This window comes from Drosophila tropicalis, unplaced genomic scaffold, assembly GCF_018151085.1.
Source record: "Drosophila tropicalis isolate 14030-0801.00 unplaced genomic scaffold, ASM1815108v1 contig_867, whole genome shotgun sequence".
NCBI classification, from domain to species: Eukaryota; Metazoa; Arthropoda; class Insecta; order Diptera; family Drosophilidae; genus Drosophila; species Drosophila tropicalis.
This window is the reverse complement of record NW_027173362.1, coordinates 3621630-3642149: the sequence shown is the minus strand read 5'-3', so window position 1 is coordinate 3642149 and position 20520 is coordinate 3621630. Positions and strand designations below refer to the sequence as shown.

General features: G+C 39.9%; 3 protein-coding genes across 4 annotated transcripts; 2 read left to right on the top strand and 1 right to left on the bottom strand.

Annotated features, from left to right (window-relative positions):
- Positions 1-1489: 1489 nt before the first annotated feature.
- tty (tweety) lies at positions 1490-8894 on the bottom strand. 2 transcript variants are annotated; one of them, XM_068298550.1, is made up of 8 exons: positions 8536-8880; positions 6547-6961; positions 5880-6365; positions 5053-5816; positions 4575-4744; positions 4017-4028; positions 3014-3938; positions 1490-2934 (listed from the first exon to the last, which is right to left on the bottom strand). In XM_068298550.1, exons 2-8 carry the CDS (start codon positions 6682-6684, stop codon positions 2529-2531), a joined length of 2901 nt encoding a protein of 966 aa, XP_068154651.1. In that variant the 5' UTR covers positions 6685-6961; positions 8536-8880; the 3' UTR covers positions 1490-2528. The 2 variants fall into 2 exon arrangements, with proteins under 2 accessions (XP_068154651.1, XP_068154652.1); XM_068298551.1 differs by lacking the exons at positions 1490-2934; positions 3014-3938; positions 4017-4028 and having other exon boundaries at positions 4677-4963; positions 8536-8894.
- Positions 8895-9538: 644 nt separating this feature from the next.
- Positions 9539-14188, top strand: fliI (FLII actin remodeling protein). Its single transcript, XM_068298596.1, has 4 exons — positions 9539-9700; positions 9873-13042; positions 13104-13254; positions 13315-14188. The coding sequence occupies exons 1-4, from the start codon at positions 9647-9649 to the stop codon at positions 13723-13725; spliced, it is 3786 nt and encodes a 1261-aa protein (XP_068154697.1). The 5' UTR covers positions 9539-9646; the 3' UTR covers positions 13726-14188.
- Positions 14189-14479: 291 nt separating this feature from the next.
- HP5 (Heterochromatin protein 5) lies at positions 14480-18893 on the top strand. The gene is given in 6 exon segments (XM_068298559.1): positions 14480-14914; positions 14979-16181; positions 16291-16339; positions 16341-17455; positions 17588-17830; positions 18108-18893. Coding segments are annotated over 5 exon segments (2649 nt in total). The 5' UTR covers positions 14480-14715; the 3' UTR covers positions 17671-17830; positions 18108-18893.
- Positions 18894-20520: the final 1627 nt, after the last annotated feature.

The following is a 20520-nucleotide window of genomic DNA, read 5'->3' as shown; positions in this document are numbered from 1 at the left end:
AGTCTAGTTTTCCTTCTTTTTGTTTTTGTTGTTTTGTATATTCTCCATATACATGCATATATATATATACCTTAAGGTATACATATATGCATGTGTGTGTGAGTGTGTGTATATATGTTTAAGAACTTTCGCTGACTTTGTTGTATGTAGTTTTTTGTCGGGCAGTGTTTGGGATCAACTTTAGTAAATTGGCCTCTCTAATCGTATAGTAATCGTAATCGTAATCGTTTGGCCTCTGTTCTGATACTGATCTCTCTGGAATCGAAATACTCTTTCTCGATTTTGTATGTACCTATATATGCATATTTTTTGTTTGTTTTATCTATCCCTCTTTGGGAGAGGGGCAGGGCAAGTCATTATTTGTGTTGTTTAGTGTATCTATGTATATAGGTTTTTCTTGTTTTGTATATAATCTATAAGTATATATATATATATGTATATATATATTTTCATATGTATATATGTATATTTGTTTAGTTCTCTGGTTTCCATCGGCTCAGCCGAAAATGCTAGAAGAGTAGATTAGTGTAGTAGTAGTATGTAATAGTAGTAGTTATTAGGTAGGATTTAGAAGGTAAGGACATAGGGAAATCTTTTCTGTAAGGTGGGGGTGGTTTGGGAAGAAAGGGCGGGGGGGTGGGGGCAGTACTTTTGTTTGTCTCGTTTATATTGCTATTCGATTCCATATACACTTTGACAGCGCAAAGTTTGAAAACGTTTTCAATACCTTCATCTTTATCGTTTCGATTATCGTTTAGCTACTAAATATACATTTTATATAGCTAAGACTACGTATATATATATATGTATGTATATATATATACACATCTACATATGTATATATATATGTATGTGTATGTCGTGTGTATATGCATATGTGCCTAAGTAATTTATGTTTAATAAATGCATTTCATGTTAAGCTTAAGTTTAAATACAATTACAATAAAATCGCTTGGGCTTTTGAATCATTTCAAAGTTATCCCCGCGCAGTCCCCAGGAGTTTGGTTCTGGAATCCAAACACCTGACGCACAACCCCAGACTCTGGACAGAGTCGAGCACTAAGAAGCAATTGGCCAGAGGCAAGAAACCAAAACAAAAATCAAATAAATTATGAACAAGAGGATATGAATGTTGAATAAACGACAAATGTTGTTGTTGGAAAGAGTTTTGAGTGCATACATTTGAAATAATTTACAAATTCTTTATATGAATTTATTCAAAACTAACTAAACTTAAAAAACTCGTGAAATTTGTAACTAAGTTTAATGAAAGTTTTCCTAATTCAAACTATTCGCAGTGAACACTTGTTCTTCTGTCGAGCAACTAAGTTAGTTATTATTTAATTTTGAATTGTATTCAATTCTTTATTCACTTGCTAAAAATGAATACACTCATTGTCTTTCGCTCACAGCTCTCAAAAGTTGATTTGAGTAAAAATTCAAAAAAAAAAAAAAAAAAAGAAAATTAAATTATAAATGCCTCTGCCATTTATTCGTATTTAGTTTCTTTGTATTTTTTTGTTTTGTTTTTCTTTTATTAATTTGTTTTCCTTTATTCTATATAAAAAATTGACTCCCAAAAAACTTTCGAAAACAAATTGATTGGAAAAAATAAAAACGAAGAGATAAACAAGTGGAATATATATATATATGTATGTATAAATATGCTATAACTTTCAAACTACTACAATAAAAAAAAGGAAAAAAAAGCCTCTGCTTTTTTTTTGGTTTTGTTTTGTTTTGGTGGTTTTTCTTTTGCTTTGTTGTTGTTGTTCTCCGGGAGGATTCTGGATTCTGAATACTAAAATAATCGCTATATAATACAATATGTTTTCTTGTCCCCAAAATTGTAAGTGTCTATGTCTGTGTGTGTGTGTGTGTATCTCTCGGATTTTCCAGTTTTCTTTGCCTTCTTATCTTATCTAAAAATGTGTGAAACGTTTCAATCGCTTCTCGTTTTTTGGTTTTTCGTAAAAATGTCCTATTATCAAAAAGAATAACCGACTATATAGTAGATATATATATATATATATATATAAGTCCAATATCTAAATATGCCTGTTTTTTGTGTGTGTTTGTTTGTCGTATAGTGTAAATGTCGCATTATAGGTATATATTCAATAGTATATATATATACAAAAGTCCAATAGTTGGGTTTTCGTTTTCTTGTTTTCGCTCCATCTCGCGAGACTTTTGGTTTCTAGGATGCAATTAGGAAAGGATTTCGGTTTCGGTTTCCCGTCTATGCGAATCAAATTAAGGAACACAATAATCGCCGCCACCCATTTGGGCAGCAATAGAAAGACAAAAGAGTGAGAGAGAGATAGATAGAGAGAGAGAGCAAAATAAGAGAAGCATACTTATAAATTCCTATGACTCTGTGGAAGACTTTACGTCAAAAGTCTCCGTTAAAACGCAAAAGACCCGATGACCACTTGAATTGGTGGTTTTTGTTTTGGTTTGTGTGTTGGCCTGGCCCTGACCCGAGGGTCATCATCAACATTATTATTATTATTATTAGCAGCAGCTTACAACTCCGTCACAGCGTAGTTGCTCTCATCGGTTATCGCTGGCGGTGGTGGTGGCAAATCATCGTCGTCCACATCGTTGGTGGTGCCACCACCTCCGCTACCACCGCCTGTTCCGGCGACTGCTCCGCCACCATTGTGCAAGGCAAGACCATTGCCAGCTTTGCCATTCGCCGCCGCTGGGACACGTGCCTTGGGTGGCGTTTGCTGGGTTTGGGTCGCCTCAAGCGGCGGTGGTGGCAGAGATGTATCCTCACCGTTGGTTGCTCCATCCCCACTGCCATTGTCGTGCATTTGCGTGGGCTGTGGTGCCTGTGGTGGTGGTGGCGACGTTGGCGTACCAATGCGGGGCGGTGGTATGGCTTTCATTTGTGGCGGCAGCTTCATGGGTGGTCGCTGTAGCGTTCTGAAAATGAACGAGACAAAGCACAGAGATGATAACCAAAAGGATAGAATGTGTATCAAAGGTTTTGAGCCCTCCTTACTTGGAATAGTTTTGATGGTGAGCCTGTTGCTGCTGCTGTTGCTGTTGATAAATCGATTCGACTTTGGGCTGTTCGGCATCTTTGGGTATCTCCGGCAATGGACAATTCAGTATCGAAGGCTTATACTTGGGATCAAATTTGCCACCCTGACGCAGTGTGGAGCACTTATAGATTTGCTTATCCCGATCATATATAGACGTATCCATGGTGGTGCTAATGGGAACCACATCCGATTCGGGTTGTTGATGCTGCTGTTGCTGGGGATGTTGCTGTGGGGATTTCAATTGATGCAGCTGCTGTTGCTGTTGCGACGGTGGCGGCGGCTGTTGAGGATGCTGATGCTGCTGTTGGAGCTGCTGCTGCTGCTGTTGCTGATGCTGATGGTGGGGATTGGGAGGCGGTTGCTGCACATGATGAGCGGGTATCTGGGGTCCGCCCTGGCTATTCTGCCGCCTCATTGTGGCCAAATTGGATACATATATTGAGCCCTGGCTGACAGCCACCAGTGGCTGATAGATTGAATGTGGATTACCATTCGCTGCCAACTGGGGAGCTAAATGTGCCGGTATCTGCTGATATATCTGACTCTGGCCGGGCGGCAAATGGTGCTGGGCATGATGGGCGGCGGCAGCTGCTGCTGCTGTCGTATAGGTGCCATATTGGGCCTGAGCTTGAGCCTGCTGCTGATGATAGATGGCATGCTGATGCTGCACTGCAGCGGCAACTGCGGCAGCTGAGTGCGTATGCGGATGCTGATGGGGATGCGCATGCGGATGACTGTGAGGATGATGACAATATATGGGCTGTGGCTGCTGTGGTCCTCCCATTTGCGGTTGCTGCAATTGTTGCTGTGCCTGCTGTTGCTGCTGCTGCTGTTGGGCCTGTGTCGTTGGCGGTAGATTGGCGGCGACGGCGGCTGCTGCTGCTGCGGGTGGCGACGATTTTCAGTAAAAGTCATTGGCTTCCAATGTTTTGCATTGTTTGCTTAGGGTTGCATATTTACCATTATTGGGACCTATAAAATGGGCAAACACATACACACAGTTCAATTAGCGAGGCGGAGAGATGGAAGAGGAATGCGGAGACGGATGTGGCGGATGTGGTATGAGGATTGCATATACAACAGGATGTGGCAGATCGGATGTATGGCAAATGACATGGAATAAAAATAATGTTATCAGTAAAAGAGTATACTACAAAAATCAATATAAAAACAAGTAAAATATATTCAAAAATCTATTCAAAACTATTCGAGTCTATATGTAATTATATTAATTTCTTATAATAGAATATACTACAAAACTTTGTTACGGTTCAAGAGATGTGAAATCAAGAAAACTTGCCCACTTAAGTATGCAATACGAGTGTCAAATTGCTAGAAATTACGAAAGACTACAAATTTCATTGCATACTTTAGTGGGCAAATTATGCATTTCTCTCTCTTTTATTTAGTTGAACGATTGACAAACGCAAATTCGAATTAAACTTAAAAGAAAATGTCAAGTTTTTTACTGATGGAGCGACATTTGAATGTAGTTTTTGAATATGTGATCCTACTTACCGGTCATGTGGGTGGGGCTGTGATTATGCGATGGCAGTCGACCCAGAGTATGGGTGCCCATGGCTCGCATATTCTGCTGGATGTGTGCGTGGGCCATCATCTCGTGCTGCTGACGTTTGCTTGGATGCTGGAGCGTATGCGATCCACTGATTACGGGCGGACTAAAATGCCTGTGAAAGGTGGGAAGACACGGAAGCAAGAAAAAAAAAACACAAACAAAAAACAAACCCAATAAACAAAGCAAAAATTGTCAAAAAAGACATAGAGAGAGAGAGAGAGAGAAAAAAGAGAATGGGAGAAACAGAGAAAAAGAAAACGAGAAAGCGAGAAGAAGAAAAAGAGAAGAGAATGGAGGCGGGAATACATGGGCTCCGGTTTGTATACAACAACTACCAGATAGGATTTTTGTTACGAACACAAAACGAAAAACAAAACGAAAGAAATCAAAACAAAAAGAAAAATGAAATAAACCACATACCCATTATGATTCCGGGGCAATGTCCTGGCGGCATTCATCATCTGTTGATGATTTTGCGGTGCCGGATGCGATATATACGATGGCTCATCAACCTGAGCATAATCGTTCCGTTTGCGTATATAGATCCACGTATGCGAATCCACCCATACCATTATGGTCAATAGAATGGCAGCTATAAAGCTGGCAATCAGCATCAATACCAATCCCAAGAGTCCACCCTCGCAGAGTCCACGGGCAGCGGCTAGAAAATTATGATGCACTGCCTTGCAATCCACCAGAGCCGTCAATTGGGTGAGCAATCGTTCGCTGCTATTCAAATCGGCATTCACTGCTCCCAATTTCGGTTGCAATCCCGATGATTTGAAGAGAACCAAAGAGATTTTCATTACGGTAGCCATGGCACTGCGGGCATTGTTCAATGAATTCTGTGATTCCCTCAGGCGCTGGGTAAACGGATTCGTATGGCCCGGTTCGCATTGTGTGTAGTGCAATAGGACATTTGTGGGCAAATCTCGCGGTGCAGTGGATACTAGAAAATCAGCTGGACTGATGCACAAATCTCCGACGGCCACCGACGATGAGAGATATAGGCCAGACATGAGCCACGAACCGGTTACAGCCAATAGACCACAAACGCTGAATAGTATTAAAGCGCAGCGTGAATGTCGCGCCACGCCCACTAGGAGAACAGCACACAGGACCAGAAGTAATGCCAGGGTAGCCACTGTGCCGGGCCAGCGTATCAATTCCCATTGGTCACCACGCTATGGAAACGAAGAAGCAATGATTTTTTGTAAAAGTTTTCGTCAATTTACTCTTGCACTAACCGTGAGAAAATGTGTCATCGATATACCCATCAATGGTCGCCGGATATCGCTTGCCGCATTGGTTGCTAGTGTCACGTTGCCCTGAACAATGTTTAGGGATACAAATAGCTTCGATAGGGCCGTTTGATTCGATACAGGTTGATCAAATATATCCGCCAATTCCACCAATTGCGGGCGAATCCGATTCGTTAGGGTATTCTCCAAGATGTGCGTTTGATTTCGGATTGTAGTCACCAGATTGTCCACCTTACGGCCCGCTGTGAGTACCTCCAGCAATCCATTATGCAGATCATCGTTACCATATAAGCCCAGACCGATTGCCGCACAGCACATCACGGTAACAATGGAGAGGGCCACCTTAAGGCTGGTTATGGAGTGCGCAGGTCGTGGTTTTCGGTCACAACATCGGGTCATTAGATAGAAAAGTAATCCCAGCAATGATACAATCAACAAAGCGGCCGGTACGGAACCCAAGATGCCCAGACTCTGTTAAGAAGGACGAGAAGGATATATTAAGTAGCCAATCATCATTAAAGTTCGGGAAGTGCCCAAAACCAAAAAGGTATACAGTATTTTTTGAGGTCAAATTCAAAATCAGTGACCTAAATTAAATTTGAATTGATTACCTTTGGTTTGAATCCGCATGGATTCGTTTAGCTTAACTTACCTCCAGATAGATTTCATCATTTGGCCGAAATGTGCTGTTGATCTTATGGAACGTGATGTTGTAGTGTGGCAAGGCATGGAGTAGCTTAGCTATCACCGGCACCTTGTATTGATCCGTGAACTCGTGATAGTCGCCCATACTTCTTGCCGTTTAGACTCCTCCTTATTATGTGCGAAATGTAGTTCTCCTTTTAAGTAAAGTGCTGCGTGCTCCCTTATTGTTTTAGCTTCTTCTTTCTTTAGGATTTCCCTTTGATTGTGTTTTCTTCTTCTTCTAATTTTGTTTTGGTTTTTTATTCTTTTGGCTTTTGGTGGGGTCGGTGATGGGGACAATTCTAAATGGCTACGTGCCTTTTTGGGGAGGGCAGAGTATAGAGTTGCCTAACCTCTTGACACCGAATCCAAATTGTCGTGCACTATAAGTAACGGTAACGGTAACGTTAACGGGGTGGATGTGGGTGTTAGAGCGAAGAAGAGAAGAAAAAAGAACGAAACATGTTCGAGTATATGTAGTAGTAGTCGTAGTAGTAGTAGTAATAGTGGAAAGAGAAGCATAATGAAAGCACAAGTGTGAATATCTGATCATATGCATGTGTCTGTGTGTGTATCTAATGGTTTCCTGTGTATGTGTAGATTGCCACTTATTTCAGAGTTTTTGAAATAATATTAAGGGTTTAGAAAAAATCCTGTCAAATCTGCAATCTATGTGGCATATTCTAAACATCCTTTGTGAATGTGGGACGCCACACAGAGTATGTACACACACACAGACACACTTGTACGTTTGTATGTATGTATGTATGCTTGGGGGCATAGCCCTAATTAAAAATTTTACATTATTTTCTCGACTTTTGCATACTTTGTTTCACATTAAAAGAGAATTAAAACAACAGCTAAACCAAATAATTAGACAAACATTCAATCAAACAATAAATTAATTATACGAATTTGAATACACGGCAATGTTTTTAGAATTGGCTTTACAATGATATTCTGTTTGTTGTTCTTTGTTGTCGGCGTTTTCTTTTTGCCGGTTTGTTGGTTGCCTTTTCTTTTAAGTTTTTGCCACTTTTTTTGTTAGCTTTTTAAGTTTTTTATTTTTGTCGATTTTCATTCAACATTGCATTATTTTTTAAGAGAGAGCAACGCTTTTTAGTACCGTTAGGTTTTTTTTTTTTTTTATTGGCCTCTTATTTAACAGCGCTGTTAATTTTTAACAGCAAGGACTATATTCAACGGATTTTCACTTGGCACAATTACACTAAATTGATCAACAATTTTCAGTTTTATTGTTTGGTTAAGCTTATTAAGTTCTATATTTTGCATGACAAGAAGAAAAACAAGTTTATTTGAGTTCTGTTGGATTTTTCTTTTTGTTACCCACAAAGGACGAACTTACAGATGGGCGATTTACGTTTCTGTGTACATGTATATGTAGATATGTATGTATGTATGTGATTTCTCACATAAATATTTTTATGTAACGGTAAACTCTCGTAAACTCAGAAGAGAGCGCATCCAGTTAACTCGCTTTCGCTCTCGCACTCTCTCTCTCTCTTCCTCTCTTACGCTCTCTGACTGTGCGCCCTCGTATTTTGCTACCCCGCCCACACTGCAATTTACAGTTTACTTTTTGTCAATTCTATGCAATTTCATCAACAACAACAACAACATTAACCGAATTGGCAACAAAAACTAGACTTCACAAATAATTAAATTGAAAAACAAATAACCGCATATACACTTTCATTACACTCTCTTCTCGTCAACTCATAGTTTTTGTCGTGTTTTGATTTAAGTTCGCAATAAAACAGGAAGGAAAGAAAAAAACGAAAGGCACACAAAAAACAATGGGGATTACTAAACCCGAAGCAAGACACAAAACACTCCCTTTTTGCAGTCCAAAAATGGGTACACAATTTTCATACACACAACAAACAAAGCTCTCGGGGTTTATTGCTACCGCAAAACTTAATTTTTAAATTCTTACTTTTGTGTGTTTTGCACTTTCAATCTGCGTTCTTAGTTGTTGTCGTTTTTTGTTTTGTATTTTTTTGTTTTTTTTTTTGTTTTTAAGATAACCTTTGGCATTACATGTCGCAGCAATAGTTATTATTAATCAGTTTGCGGTATTATGTTCTTCATATGTATATATTTTGACGTTTGTCTTTTTCCCCTTTTTTTTTTTTTGGTTTTTTTTTTTTTTGTTTAACAAGGATATACAACACAAAGCAGGACCTTCACATTCCGAAGACTAAGCAAAGTATGAAAATTTTTTTGGTCGTTCAATTTTGGTCACACCCTCTAGATCAAGGCTGGCAAACGGTGAATTTACAGACACTCGCGACGGGCCACTGACGATTCCTGTTTCAGTTATTGTCAGGACATGCGCAATAAAAACCTCAATAAGAAGAAATAAAATTGAATATCTGTTTCAAAACTCACTTGCGCGGGCAATTTAAATTTCAACGACGACTAATGACTAGAACTTTTACGGTATTTTAAGTCCTGCTTAAAAAAAATAAGAAAAACTGCAAAAAGGCAGCCAGGACATTTACTTATCGAAGGGCTGCAGCAAAAGCTGCCAGGGCTGCATAAACAATTTAATAACTTTTGCAGTTTTAGTCAACGTTGCATTATTCCCTTAAAACACCATAAGGCTCACATGAAAGTGTATTAGTTAATAAAATATTTTATTTTATTTAGAAACTGTCTTATAACGAATTGTCATATTTGCTGTTTCGGCATTTAGATATTCCTTTTTATAAAACAATTGATTGCTTTCTTAATCAAATTATTTAAGATACTACGAAAGATTTTCAGATAAGTGTTGGCTTTTTACCTAGTTGTTGGTTTTAACAAATTTGTAAAATACCAAAACGGTTGAATTTCAAATATTAACAATATATCGATTATTTTTCCTATCGAATTGGAAATCATATCGATTCTGGGGCAATCGCTGTACAGCACTAGTTGGTAGTGTTGCCAAATGTAGCAACGAAACCAGATTTAGCTGCTGGATTTAGATTTAGTTTTTTTTTAGCTACTGCCACCAATAAGCCCAGCAAAATTATAGTCAATTTTTAATTAATTAATGTAAAATGAGTGTCCTGCCGTTTGTGCGCGGTATTGACTTTACCAAAAATGACTTTAGCGTAAGTAAAGTTTCAAATTGACTGCTGCTGCGGCAGCCGCTGTTGTTTTTTGTTCTTTTGTTGTTTTTTTTTGTGTGTGTTTTTTTTTTGGGTCATGACGGAATCATTTGTCATCAACAAATAAAAGATAAATAATGGTAAATTAACTTTAGATTATGATTTATTGTTGCAGAAAACATTCCCTAGCTCTATGCGCCAAATGCTACGGGTGCAATGGCTCAATTTGGATCGCACCCAATTGCAAGAAGTGCCCGAGGAGCTGGGCCAATTGCAGAAACTGGAGCATTTGTCCCTTAATCACAATCAGCTGGAAAAGATCTTTGGCGAGCTAACAGAACTGACATGCCTACGATCTTTGGACCTGAGGCACAATCAATTAAAGAATAGTGGCATACCGCCGGAGCTCTTTTATCTGGAGGAACTGACCACATTGGATTTGTCGCACAACAAGCTCAAGGAAGTGCCCGAGGGCCTGGAGAGAGCCAAGAATCTGATTGTTTTGAATTTGAGTAATAATCAATTGGAGGCCATACCGACAGCTCTATTTATCCATTTAACCGATCTATTGTTCCTGGATCTATCGCACAATCGTCTGGAGACATTGCCACCGCAGACTCGCCGTTTAGTTAATTTAAAGACGCTAGACTTATCGCACAATCCTCTAGAGCTCTTCCAGCTGAGGCAATTGCCTTCGCTGCAGAGTCTAGAGGTTCTCAATATGAGTGGAACCCAGCGAACTCTATTGAATTTCCCCACCAGTTTGGATAGCTTGGCGAATCTTTGTGAACTGGATTTGTCGCACAATTCGCTGCCCAAACTACCGGATTGTGTATATCAAGTAGCTACATTGGTGCGCCTGAATCTGAGTGACAACGAGATCAACGAACTTAGCTCCAGCATGGAATTTTGGCAGCGTCTAGAGTCCTTGAATCTGTCAAGGAATCAATTGATCACTCTGCCGGCAGCTCTCTGCAAGTTGTCCAAGCTGCGACGTCTCTTTGTCAACGATAACAAGCTCAATTTCGAAGGCATACCATCGGGAATTGGTAAACTGGGCTCATTGGAGGTATTTTCGGCATCAAATAATCTCCTGGAAATGGTTCCAGAGGGTTTGTGCCGTTGTGGCAGCCTTAAGTCGTTGAATTTGAGTTCAAATCGTCTGATAACATTGCCGGATGCCATACATTTGCTCGAGGGATTGGATCAATTAGATTTGCGCAACAATCCTGAATTGATAATGCCCCCCAAACCGAGTGAGGCCAGCAAGGCGACCAGTTTGGAGTTCTATAACATTGATTTCAGCCTCCAGACGCAGCTTCGGTTGGCTGGAGCGGCTGTGCCCAATTCCATAATGACATCGGCGGCAGCAAGTAGTCCCAAGGATGCGACAGCTCGCAAGATACGTTTGCGTCGCGGTCCACGGCAAGATCAGAACGATCAGGAGGATGCCGCTAAGGTATTGAAGGGCATGAAGGACATTGCCAAAGATAAGGAAATCGATGTGGATCATCAACCGGAATCGCTGAAACCCAAACGCTGGGACGAATCCCTCGAGAAACCCCAATTGGACTATTCGAAATTCTTTGAGAAAGAAGATGGCCAACAGATCGGTCTGACCATATGGGAGATTGAGAATTTTTTACCCAACAAGATCGAGGAATGTGTCCATGGCAAATTCTATGAGGGCGATTGTTACATAGTCCTTAAAACCAAATACGAAGAGCTGGGCACTTTAACGTGGGAGATCTACTTCTGGATTGGCAATGAGGCGACTCTGGATAAGCGGGCCTGTGCGGCCATTCATGCTGTCAACTTGCGCAATTATTTGGGTGCCCGTTGCCGCACCATACGGGAGGAACAGGGTGATGAATCTGAGGAATTCCTTGCCCTCTTTGATACAGAAGTGATTTATATTGAAGGTGGACGCACTGCCACCGGTTTCTATACAATCGAAGAGATGATACACATAACGCGCCTCTATTTGGTTCATGCCCATGGTGCAACCATACATCTGGAGCCCGTTGCCGTCCAATTGAGCTCACTGGATCCCCGTCATGCCTTTGTCCTGGATGCCGGCACACGCATACACATCTGGTTGGGCGTTCATTCCAAGAATACCCTCAATTCCAAGGCTCGCCTTATGGCCGAAAAGATCAATAAGACGGAGCGTAAGAATAAATGTGACATCATAGTGGAGCGGCAGCAGGAGGAGACCGATGACTTCTGGCAGGCAATGGATGTCAGTGTGGAGGAGGGCAAAGAGTATAGCCCCGAGGAGCATGTGCCACAGGATTATACACCCATCCAGCCACGCCTCTATCAGGTGCAATTGGGCATGGGCTATCTGGAACTGCCCCAAGTGGAGCTGCCCGATCAGAAACTGTGCCACACATTGCTGAATAGCAAGCATGTCTATGTCCTGGATTGCCAAACGGATCTCTTTGTCTGGTTTGGCAAGAAATCGACACGTCTAGTGCGTGCCGCTGCCGTCAAGCTTAGTCGGGAGCTATTCAATATGATCGAGCGACCGGATTGTGCTCTGGTCATGCGTGTACCGGAGGGCAATGAAATGCAAATCTTTCGCACAAAATTCGCCGGCTGGGATGAAGTTATGGCTGTCGATTTCACCCGCACAGCCAAATCGGTGGCCAAGACGGGCGCCAATTTGACCCAATGGGCCAGGAAGCAGGAAACCCGCACAGATCTGGCTGCCTTGTTTATGCCCCGCCAATCGGCCATGCCATTAGCCGAGGCCGAGCAGCTTGAAGAAGAATGGAATTACGACTTGGAGATGATGGAGGCCTTTGTTCTAGAAAATAAGAAATTTGTCCGTTTGCCCGAAGAGGAATTGGGTCACTTCTATACGGGTGAATGTTATGTATTTCTCTGCCGCTATTGTATACCCATTGAGGAGCCTGAACCCGATGCCGATGCCAATGAATCAGCCAACGATCAGTTAGATAGCAGTAATCGTTCCTCCGCATCGAATGCCGCCAATCCGCCCGAAGATGAGATACAATGTGTTGTCTATTTCTGGCAGGGGCGCAATGCGGGCAACATGGGCTGGCTGACATTCACCTTTACGTTGCAAAAGAAATTCAAGGCCATGTTTGGCGAGGAACTGGAAGTGATGCGCATCTTTCAACAGCAGGAGAATCTTAAATTTATGTCCCATTTCAAACGTAAATTCATCATTCATACAGGTAAACGGAAGGATAAGTCATTAACCGCCGATGGCAAGGCCTCGGTGGAGTTTTATCATTTACGTTCGAACGGTGGTGCCCTGACCACACGACTCATACAAATTCAGCCGGATGCAGTACATCTCAACTCCGCATTCTGGTAAGTTTTGTCGTCAATATCAATCGATCTGTGTGCTCAATTTCTTAATCCTTGCCTGCAGTTATATACTCCATGTGCCATTTGAAACGGAGGATGAATCGCAATCGGGCATCGTATATGTCTGGCTGGGCAGCAAGGCCTGCAACGAGGAGGCCAAATTGGTTCAGGAAATAGCCGAGCAAATGTTCAATAGTCCCTGGGTGAGCCTGCAGGTAAGTTTATCTCTTTTAAAATGGAACCTACTTATCAATTTTTTCCCCGTTTCCTCCTAGATTCTTAACGAAGGCGATGAACCGGAGAATTTCTTCTGGGTAGCATTGGGCGGACGCAAGAGCTACGACAAGGATGCGGAATATATGAATTATACGCGTCTTTTCCGTTGCTCAAATGAGCGAGGCTATTATACTGTGGCCGAGAAATGCACCGATTTCTGTCAAGATGATTTGGCCGATGATGATATCATGATATTGGATAACGGTGAACATGTCTTCCTTTGGATGGGGCCGCGCTGCAGTGAGGTTGAGGTGAAATTGGCCTACAAATCTGCCCAGGTGTATATCCAACACATGCGCATTAAGCAGCCGGAGCGACCGCGTAAACTCTTCCTAACCATGAAGAATAAGGAATCGCGGCGATTTACGAAATGCTTTCATGGTTGGAGCGCATTTAAGGTATACATCTAAGCCAAGAAGGAGCAGCAATAGCAGAAGGAGCAGAAGAAGATGCCCAATGACATGACATGACAATTTTACTTACAAAATCAACACACACACACATAAACACACAAAAACACAAAATATTGCCCTATCCCCTTTTTGGAAAGTGTTTTTTTTTTTTTTAATTATTTATACGATTAACTCTTAATTAATGTAGGTTTTTTATTTTGTTTTTTTCGCCCCGCCCCCTTTCCACAGAAGCCCTTAACTAATTTAACTAACTGCAAAGTATTCACTTTTATTTTATATATATACACCCAGACATTTATATATATATATACATATATCGAAATGCTGAGCTAAAGAGGATTAACTCTCTTTCCTTTTACAATATTTTGTGCTAGTCCTTTTTAACAATGTTAACCAATTTGAAGAATGCTGCATATGTACATACATACATATAAATAAATAAAAATTATATATACCAATATACATATTTGGTCAAAACATTTATACAAAATGCAATAATTATAAAAAACTTACCGAATCTGTTATTTATATAATTATTACAATACTTTGATAAAAATAAATTTTAAAATATTAAATATTTTACCACTGTGCAACTCGTCCGAGTTAAATTAATTTTTATCCAATGTCCAAGTAACGGTCAATTTGCCATTTTGAAATTGTTGGGGTTGCCAGATCTTAAGAACTGCAAATAGCGGCGGATAACTGCGCGCAGTCTGGTCACTCTAGTAATCGCGAAGTCTGGTCACTTGCTTATCCGAACGCTTGCATTTTTTGCAGGAGAAGAACTCAAAAGAAACAACAAACGACGCTTTATTTGTTTTTTGCATTTGCAAATTTTTGAATGAAAATCGTACGGCCGGAATTTTAGAAGAATCAGTGGCCGGATAACGAGGCCATTAGCTGACCTGTTCCAAGCTGTGTCTACGATTTCGGTGTTCAAAACTTCTTTGCAAGGATTGCAGAGCGGCGGGCAAATAGGAAAAAGAGATGGAGTTGTTCGATCAAGTAAGAGCGGCACCGCCGCCAGATCGGATTAGGGATACCAAGCCGGTAGTTCAGACCGAAAATGGCAGCGCAGACGGGATAGCCGAAGATGATGCTGATAATTCAAAGGATATTTTAATGCCATCACCCGTGGCTGCAACGCCTTCACCAGATTTTACATTGCACAACAAAAAAGCAAACGGTAAGCGGGAAAAATCCTTTTCTTCTTTTAGTCACTTCATTTATCCTTTTTTTGCTGGGAGTAGCCGAAACGAATGATGAAGTAAAACTGTCTGGGAGTGCTAAGCGTAAATTCTCAAATGACGACAGTCATGAGAAAGGGGAGTCTGGAGTAAAACCAACAACAGAGATGAGCTCAAAAGTAGTAATTGATGAGCCTGAAGCCCAGACAGACATTGAGCGGGATAGTGATGAACAACCGCAAGAACAGCAGCAGCAGCAGCTACTTTCACCACCCAAAACAAAAGCCGAACAGAAAATGTTTATTGATCATCATCATCATCATCAACAACCCGAGTCAACTGTAGCGATTCCAACTACCTCCGTTTTCACCATAAAAGCTTGCCATGTGCGTATTAAAAAATTGACACAAAAGGAGATTACCTTGCATACGGCTAAAAGACGTCCCGGCAGTCAGCGTAAGCGAACCCGCAAAAGCAATCAGCCGGCGGCTGCTACTGATCCTGACCCTGATTTGCCATCGCCAAGCAAGAAAGCAAAGCTAAGTAACAAAATTCACATTAAAGTACCCTTGCTACAAAATGGCGCCAAACAGCGTAACGCACAGAAATTGGCTCGTGAGCATACTCCGCCACCGAGTAAAATGAATAGAAAGGCCAAAGGCAAATACAGCCCAAGCAGCGGCGGTGGCGTGTCGACAAATCGTCCAATTGCTAGCGCGGAACTTATCAAACGTTATGGCGCAAAATACTTTGGTTGTGTGGTGAAGTTAAAACGTATACCGATGCCCCCCTGGCCCGTCCATGATACCAGCTTCTCATTAAATAATAGCAATGCCAGCTCTAAACGGCGCTCGAAAAAAAAAAATCTTTCGGTTTCGTTCAGTGAGGCCGTCGAGATATTTGGCAGCAGTGAAACCGGGACGCGACGTTCCACTCTGGGATCAGCCCGACCGCCGCGTAAGGGTTGTGAAACGGTGCCCACACGTTTGCAGCGTGTCGATGCCACTGGCAATATATTGGAGGACATTGCTCTAACTTCGAATGCCATGTTGTATGGCCCCCGTTCGGCCAAGCGAGCACGTCGATCAGGTGGCGCTATTGAGGAGAGTGTCAAAGCCACATGCAATGGCGATGGCTCGTTATCAAGGAAACTCAAGAGATCTTTACAGCGGGTACCAGTCGCTGGTTTAGCGAGTTTACGTCTCGAGGATAAGAGCAAGGCAGCTGACGAAGATGATGATGGCGCTGACGATGATGAGTATATAGGTAAGTGCCATAACATTTAACATGTCCTTGACAACATGAATTCTTAACTATATGCCAAATAACCTAACCTCAATTTCAACATTTATGTTATCGATTCTTCTTTTCACAGTGCCGAATGAGTTGCCTGGAATACATCGAGCTGGGACGCCCATTGCTACGCCCATAAAAAAAGAAAATTACGGTCACAACTACAACCATAAGCGATGACGATGATGAAGAGCAAGAAGAAGTAAAAAAAGTATCAGGAGACTCACTTGACACGAAAGAATCAAAGAGGAAGGACGACGATAAGGAACAGGAGAAAGAGCAAGAGAGTCCAGAACAAGGGAAATTCGAAAAGGAGTTAATAAAAGAAGTAAATAAGAGCGATAAGCTAAAAGACGACGAGAAGAAGAAAGAGCAAGAAGAGCTAATAAAAGAGCAAGAGGAAAAAAAGAATAAAGAAGACGACGAAGTAGAGCAGTCAGAAGAGACGAAAGAGAAGGGAATCTCATCTTCAGAGAAGGCGGAGACAACAAATATAATAACTGAAACAGAAAATATCATAGAGAAAGAAATTGAAACATTAAAAGTTACATCAGATATTAAGGAATCAAGTCCAATAAAATTAAGAGTGGAAGATGAAGAAACTTCACCTGACGAAGGGGAGAACAATATGGAGCCCTTGTTGGTCAGTCAAACGGATATCTCCTCCAGCAAAGAAATGGATTGTAATGACAAGCAAGATGAACCCGAAGACCCGAAGCCACAAGCAGACGAAGATGATGATGAAAAGAAAACAAATAATGACAAAAAATCGAATTCATCACCGTTGTTAGGTAACACCACAAGCACGATCAGCGTCAGCAAAGCCGAAGATCCGGATGATATATTGGAAATTGCCACATCTCTTGACGATGTCCGGGATCTCCATACGCCTCTGTCCCCAAATAGTCGATGTAGCACACCACAAGGGGTCAAGGTGGGGGAACATATTAAGAAAATAGTCGAACAGTTGCCTCCACGTTCGCGCCTCGAGTCGGGTGACTCGGAATCGAGTTTTAAATCGGCGACCGAATTGGATACAGCAACTGAGGCCACAAACGTAGATAATGCTGCAACTAACAACGAAACTACAACAATAACAATAACAACAGAAGCAGCTGAAGCTGCCAAGTCTCCTGCCACCACCACCACAACAATATCCACACTCACCACCACAAGAGGTGAATCGCCAAGTGATGACACAACACCATTTCCCAGTCTGAATGATGAGGTCCTTGAAGAGCTGGCAGGTAATTAAAGAAAATATAAACCTTTCATCAATTATGTTACAGATTTCAGGAGCCCCGATCTTTAAAAGTCATTGAGCGTGCCAGTTCAAAAACCAATTTCCGAGACATAATAGTTTGAATTTTTCATTTCAGAGCCCGATTTTCAGTTGAATAATAGTCGACACACAATTTCAACGGGCACTTTGGATGACATAATGACTGCGTTGGAATCTTAGAGTATAAATTAAACTCCAACTACAGCTCATCACAGACATAGACACAGACGCACACCCACCCACCCACAGACACACACACACACACACACACTCAGCGCGTCACACATAGTTATTCACACACTGATTGTGGATAGCTTTTGACGCTGAGACATTGGAGAAGGTAAAACTCTATATATTGCAAAATGTTTGACGTTGTTTTCATTTGAGCCATCTTTTTATTACTAATCCTTACTGTTTGTTTTACTTTTGCATGACTTTTCATTCAACATTTTGCAATTGGTTTGGTTTTATGCATGTATTCCTCTCGTTTTAACCAATTCTGCGCTCACACTTTCACCTACTCTCTCTTTCTCTTTCATTTAATCTTTATATTGCACGATTACTTATATCTGAGGATTATCTATTTGACACTTATTTAGTTATTGTTTCCATTACAGATTTGCTGGAATGTTTCCTGAATTACACACCTTAAAATGAACAGAAGAATAAAAACCTCCCCGCAAGGACACTTACAAAAACTAAATATTTAATTTATTAAGAGCATATTGTATTTTTTTTTTTTTTAATATTTTTTTTCTTCCTTTTTTTAAGTTTTGTTTTTGTTTTAAGTCAAACGAGTCTTAAAGATTGATCAACTATTAGAATTTCCGACTCTTTAGTCGGTTCACTGAACAGACAAAAGAAAAAAGCCCATGTAAAAGGTTGTTTTTTTTTTTGTTTTCCCACAATGATACGTAAATTAATAAGTTCGTAGATATATATATATATATATACACGTATATATTGATATTTATATACATGGTTTATATAAACAAAAGTATCGTAAAGTATTTAATGTTTCAGTTTAAAATGTGGAAAAGATATGTAAAGGAGAAAATGATTGTCTCCGAATCTTTATTTTTAAAGACTAATGTTGTGACAATTGCCACATCTTAAACTGATTCTTTCTTTTTTGGTTTTTTAAATTGTCAGCAACATTTTTAAAGACTTCGCTCAAACGACATGTCAGTCAGTGTTTGTGTCTGTGTGTGTCAACGCTCAGGGGTTGTTCTTTAAAAGATTTATAAAACAAATGTATTTTCCCGATACTATTTAAACCCTGTGTATATATACATATATATATGTATATACTTATATATGATCCGGCAGACGTTATGTTTTAGTTAAAATTAATCAGAGAACAAAAAAAATAACAAAAATTTTTTTTTTTGGCGGTATTAAACGTTTTGACTATATATATTCATACATATATTTGATGTCGTAAGTTAATGATTAATTTAATTCAATGTATTAATTGAGCAATTGTAATAATGATAAAAATTGTAAAATGAACAACAAACAAAATAAGAAAACAAACAAATGAAAAGCAAACTAACTAAAATCAAATGATTTTCTTTTTTGGGATATAAATTGTAAAACTATATGAAACGAAACAAGATAAAGATCAGCTATATACTACAGATGCCGGCTATAGCTATGTACATATATACCAAACAAAGACAAAAAGAGAGTGCAAAGAGAGTGAAACTAAATGTTAGGATATTTCTGAGAGAATAACTTCGTTTTGATGCTCTCAAAGAAACTTCGTATCGAATTCGGCCTATCTATGTGAATTGACCATTTCGAGGCCGAGTAAAACTATATAAATTAGTTAAAGCTCTACAAAACTCGTTCTTAATTGGAAAACCTTAATCAAAAATCACAAATTTTGTCAAAGGAGCCCAAACACAGTAAATAAAATGAAATAAATTAATAAATATTTGTTCTTCAACAGCGAATATGGCCATTTGGATCTACTGTATACATGTATAATGGATATCAAACAAATTTAAATGATTTAAAAAATATATATATACAGTAGAATCAAGTTATAACGACTCCGTTCTGAAGTTCGATGAGTGGTTGGTTGGTCCCAATACAAACTTATATAAAAGGGCCTCCGGTTAGTACGTCTTCCGAATATAATCGTCGGTCCCTTGAGTGTCGTTATAACCGGATTCTACTGTATATACATATATCATTCTGAAAGAAGACTCAAAAGTTTTCATAATAAAAGCCAAAACGTTTTGTGTTCAGGATTTCTGATTGGTTGAGAGCCTTTTTTTCGCACCCTTTAATCATTTGAAAACGGAAATATCAAATTCAAAAAGTTTTCTGCTTTTAAAATTAGCCCACAAAGAAGAAGAATACTAAAGTTTCAGCCGGTATTAGATTTAGCATGGATGTAATTCTGATTCCAATCACATTCAGAATTTTGTTCGCTTTTCCACATCGATGACATCGATTGGTTCAGAATTTCGGTCGGGATCTTTGTAGACGGATTAAAAAACACGTTTTTGAGATAAACGCGTTGAAATCTTCTCTTCTAGGATATTATTATCAATACAGTGGACTCTCGGTTAACGAACACAATTCTCTTCAGCATCTTGTTTTTTGGGCGTTTCTAGTTTTAAAATAATACATTTATAAAATGTTTCAATTTAAACTGTTCTTGGAAGAATATAATATGAAATGCATGAGAAAACTTTTTAAGAACTGAGAGATTCAACAAATATTTATAATTTTAACTGAATTTAACTTTTATTGGAAGTAAATAAAAAAATTAAAACATTTTTCAAGGAATTTTTTAGGCGGAAGGAGAGGTCTCAAAAGAAAAGGATTGTATGTGTTTGTTCGTCAATCGGGGGCCCACTGTACATAGTTTAAGCCAAAAAAAAAAAACATAAAAATCGAAAAGCAAATTCTCCCAACCAAAAAGTGAAAGTATAAAACACCTTCTCTTATGCTCTTCATTATCCTTGACCTTCTTTACTTACTCCACGTCCAAGTCGAACCGAGGTGTCGCATCCA

Bases quoted from the DNA above. Each gene is read 5' to 3' on its own strand.
- tty (XM_068298550.1), bottom strand. From the start codon at position 6,684: ATGGGCGACTATCACGAGTTCACGGATCAATACAAGGTGCCGGTGATA. The intron at 5,817-5,879 runs GTTAGTGCAAGA...TCGTTTCCATAG, and splicing joins CGATGACACATTTTCTCACG to CGTGGTGACCAATGGGAATT. The intron at 4,745-5,052 runs GTATGTGGTTTA...CACCTTTCACAG, and splicing joins TTGCCCCGGAATCATAATGG to GCATTTTAGTCCGCCCGTAA.
- fliI (XM_068298596.1), top strand. From the start codon at position 9,647: ATGAGTGTCCTGCCGTTTGTGCGCGGTATTGACTTTACCAAAAATGAC. The intron at 13,043-13,103 runs GTAAGTTTTGTC...CCTTGCCTGCAG, and splicing joins CATCTCAACTCCGCATTCTG to TTATATACTCCATGTGCCAT. The intron at 13,255-13,314 runs GTAAGTTTATCT...GTTTCCTCCTAG, and splicing joins GTCCCTGGGTGAGCCTGCAG to ATTCTTAACGAAGGCGATGA.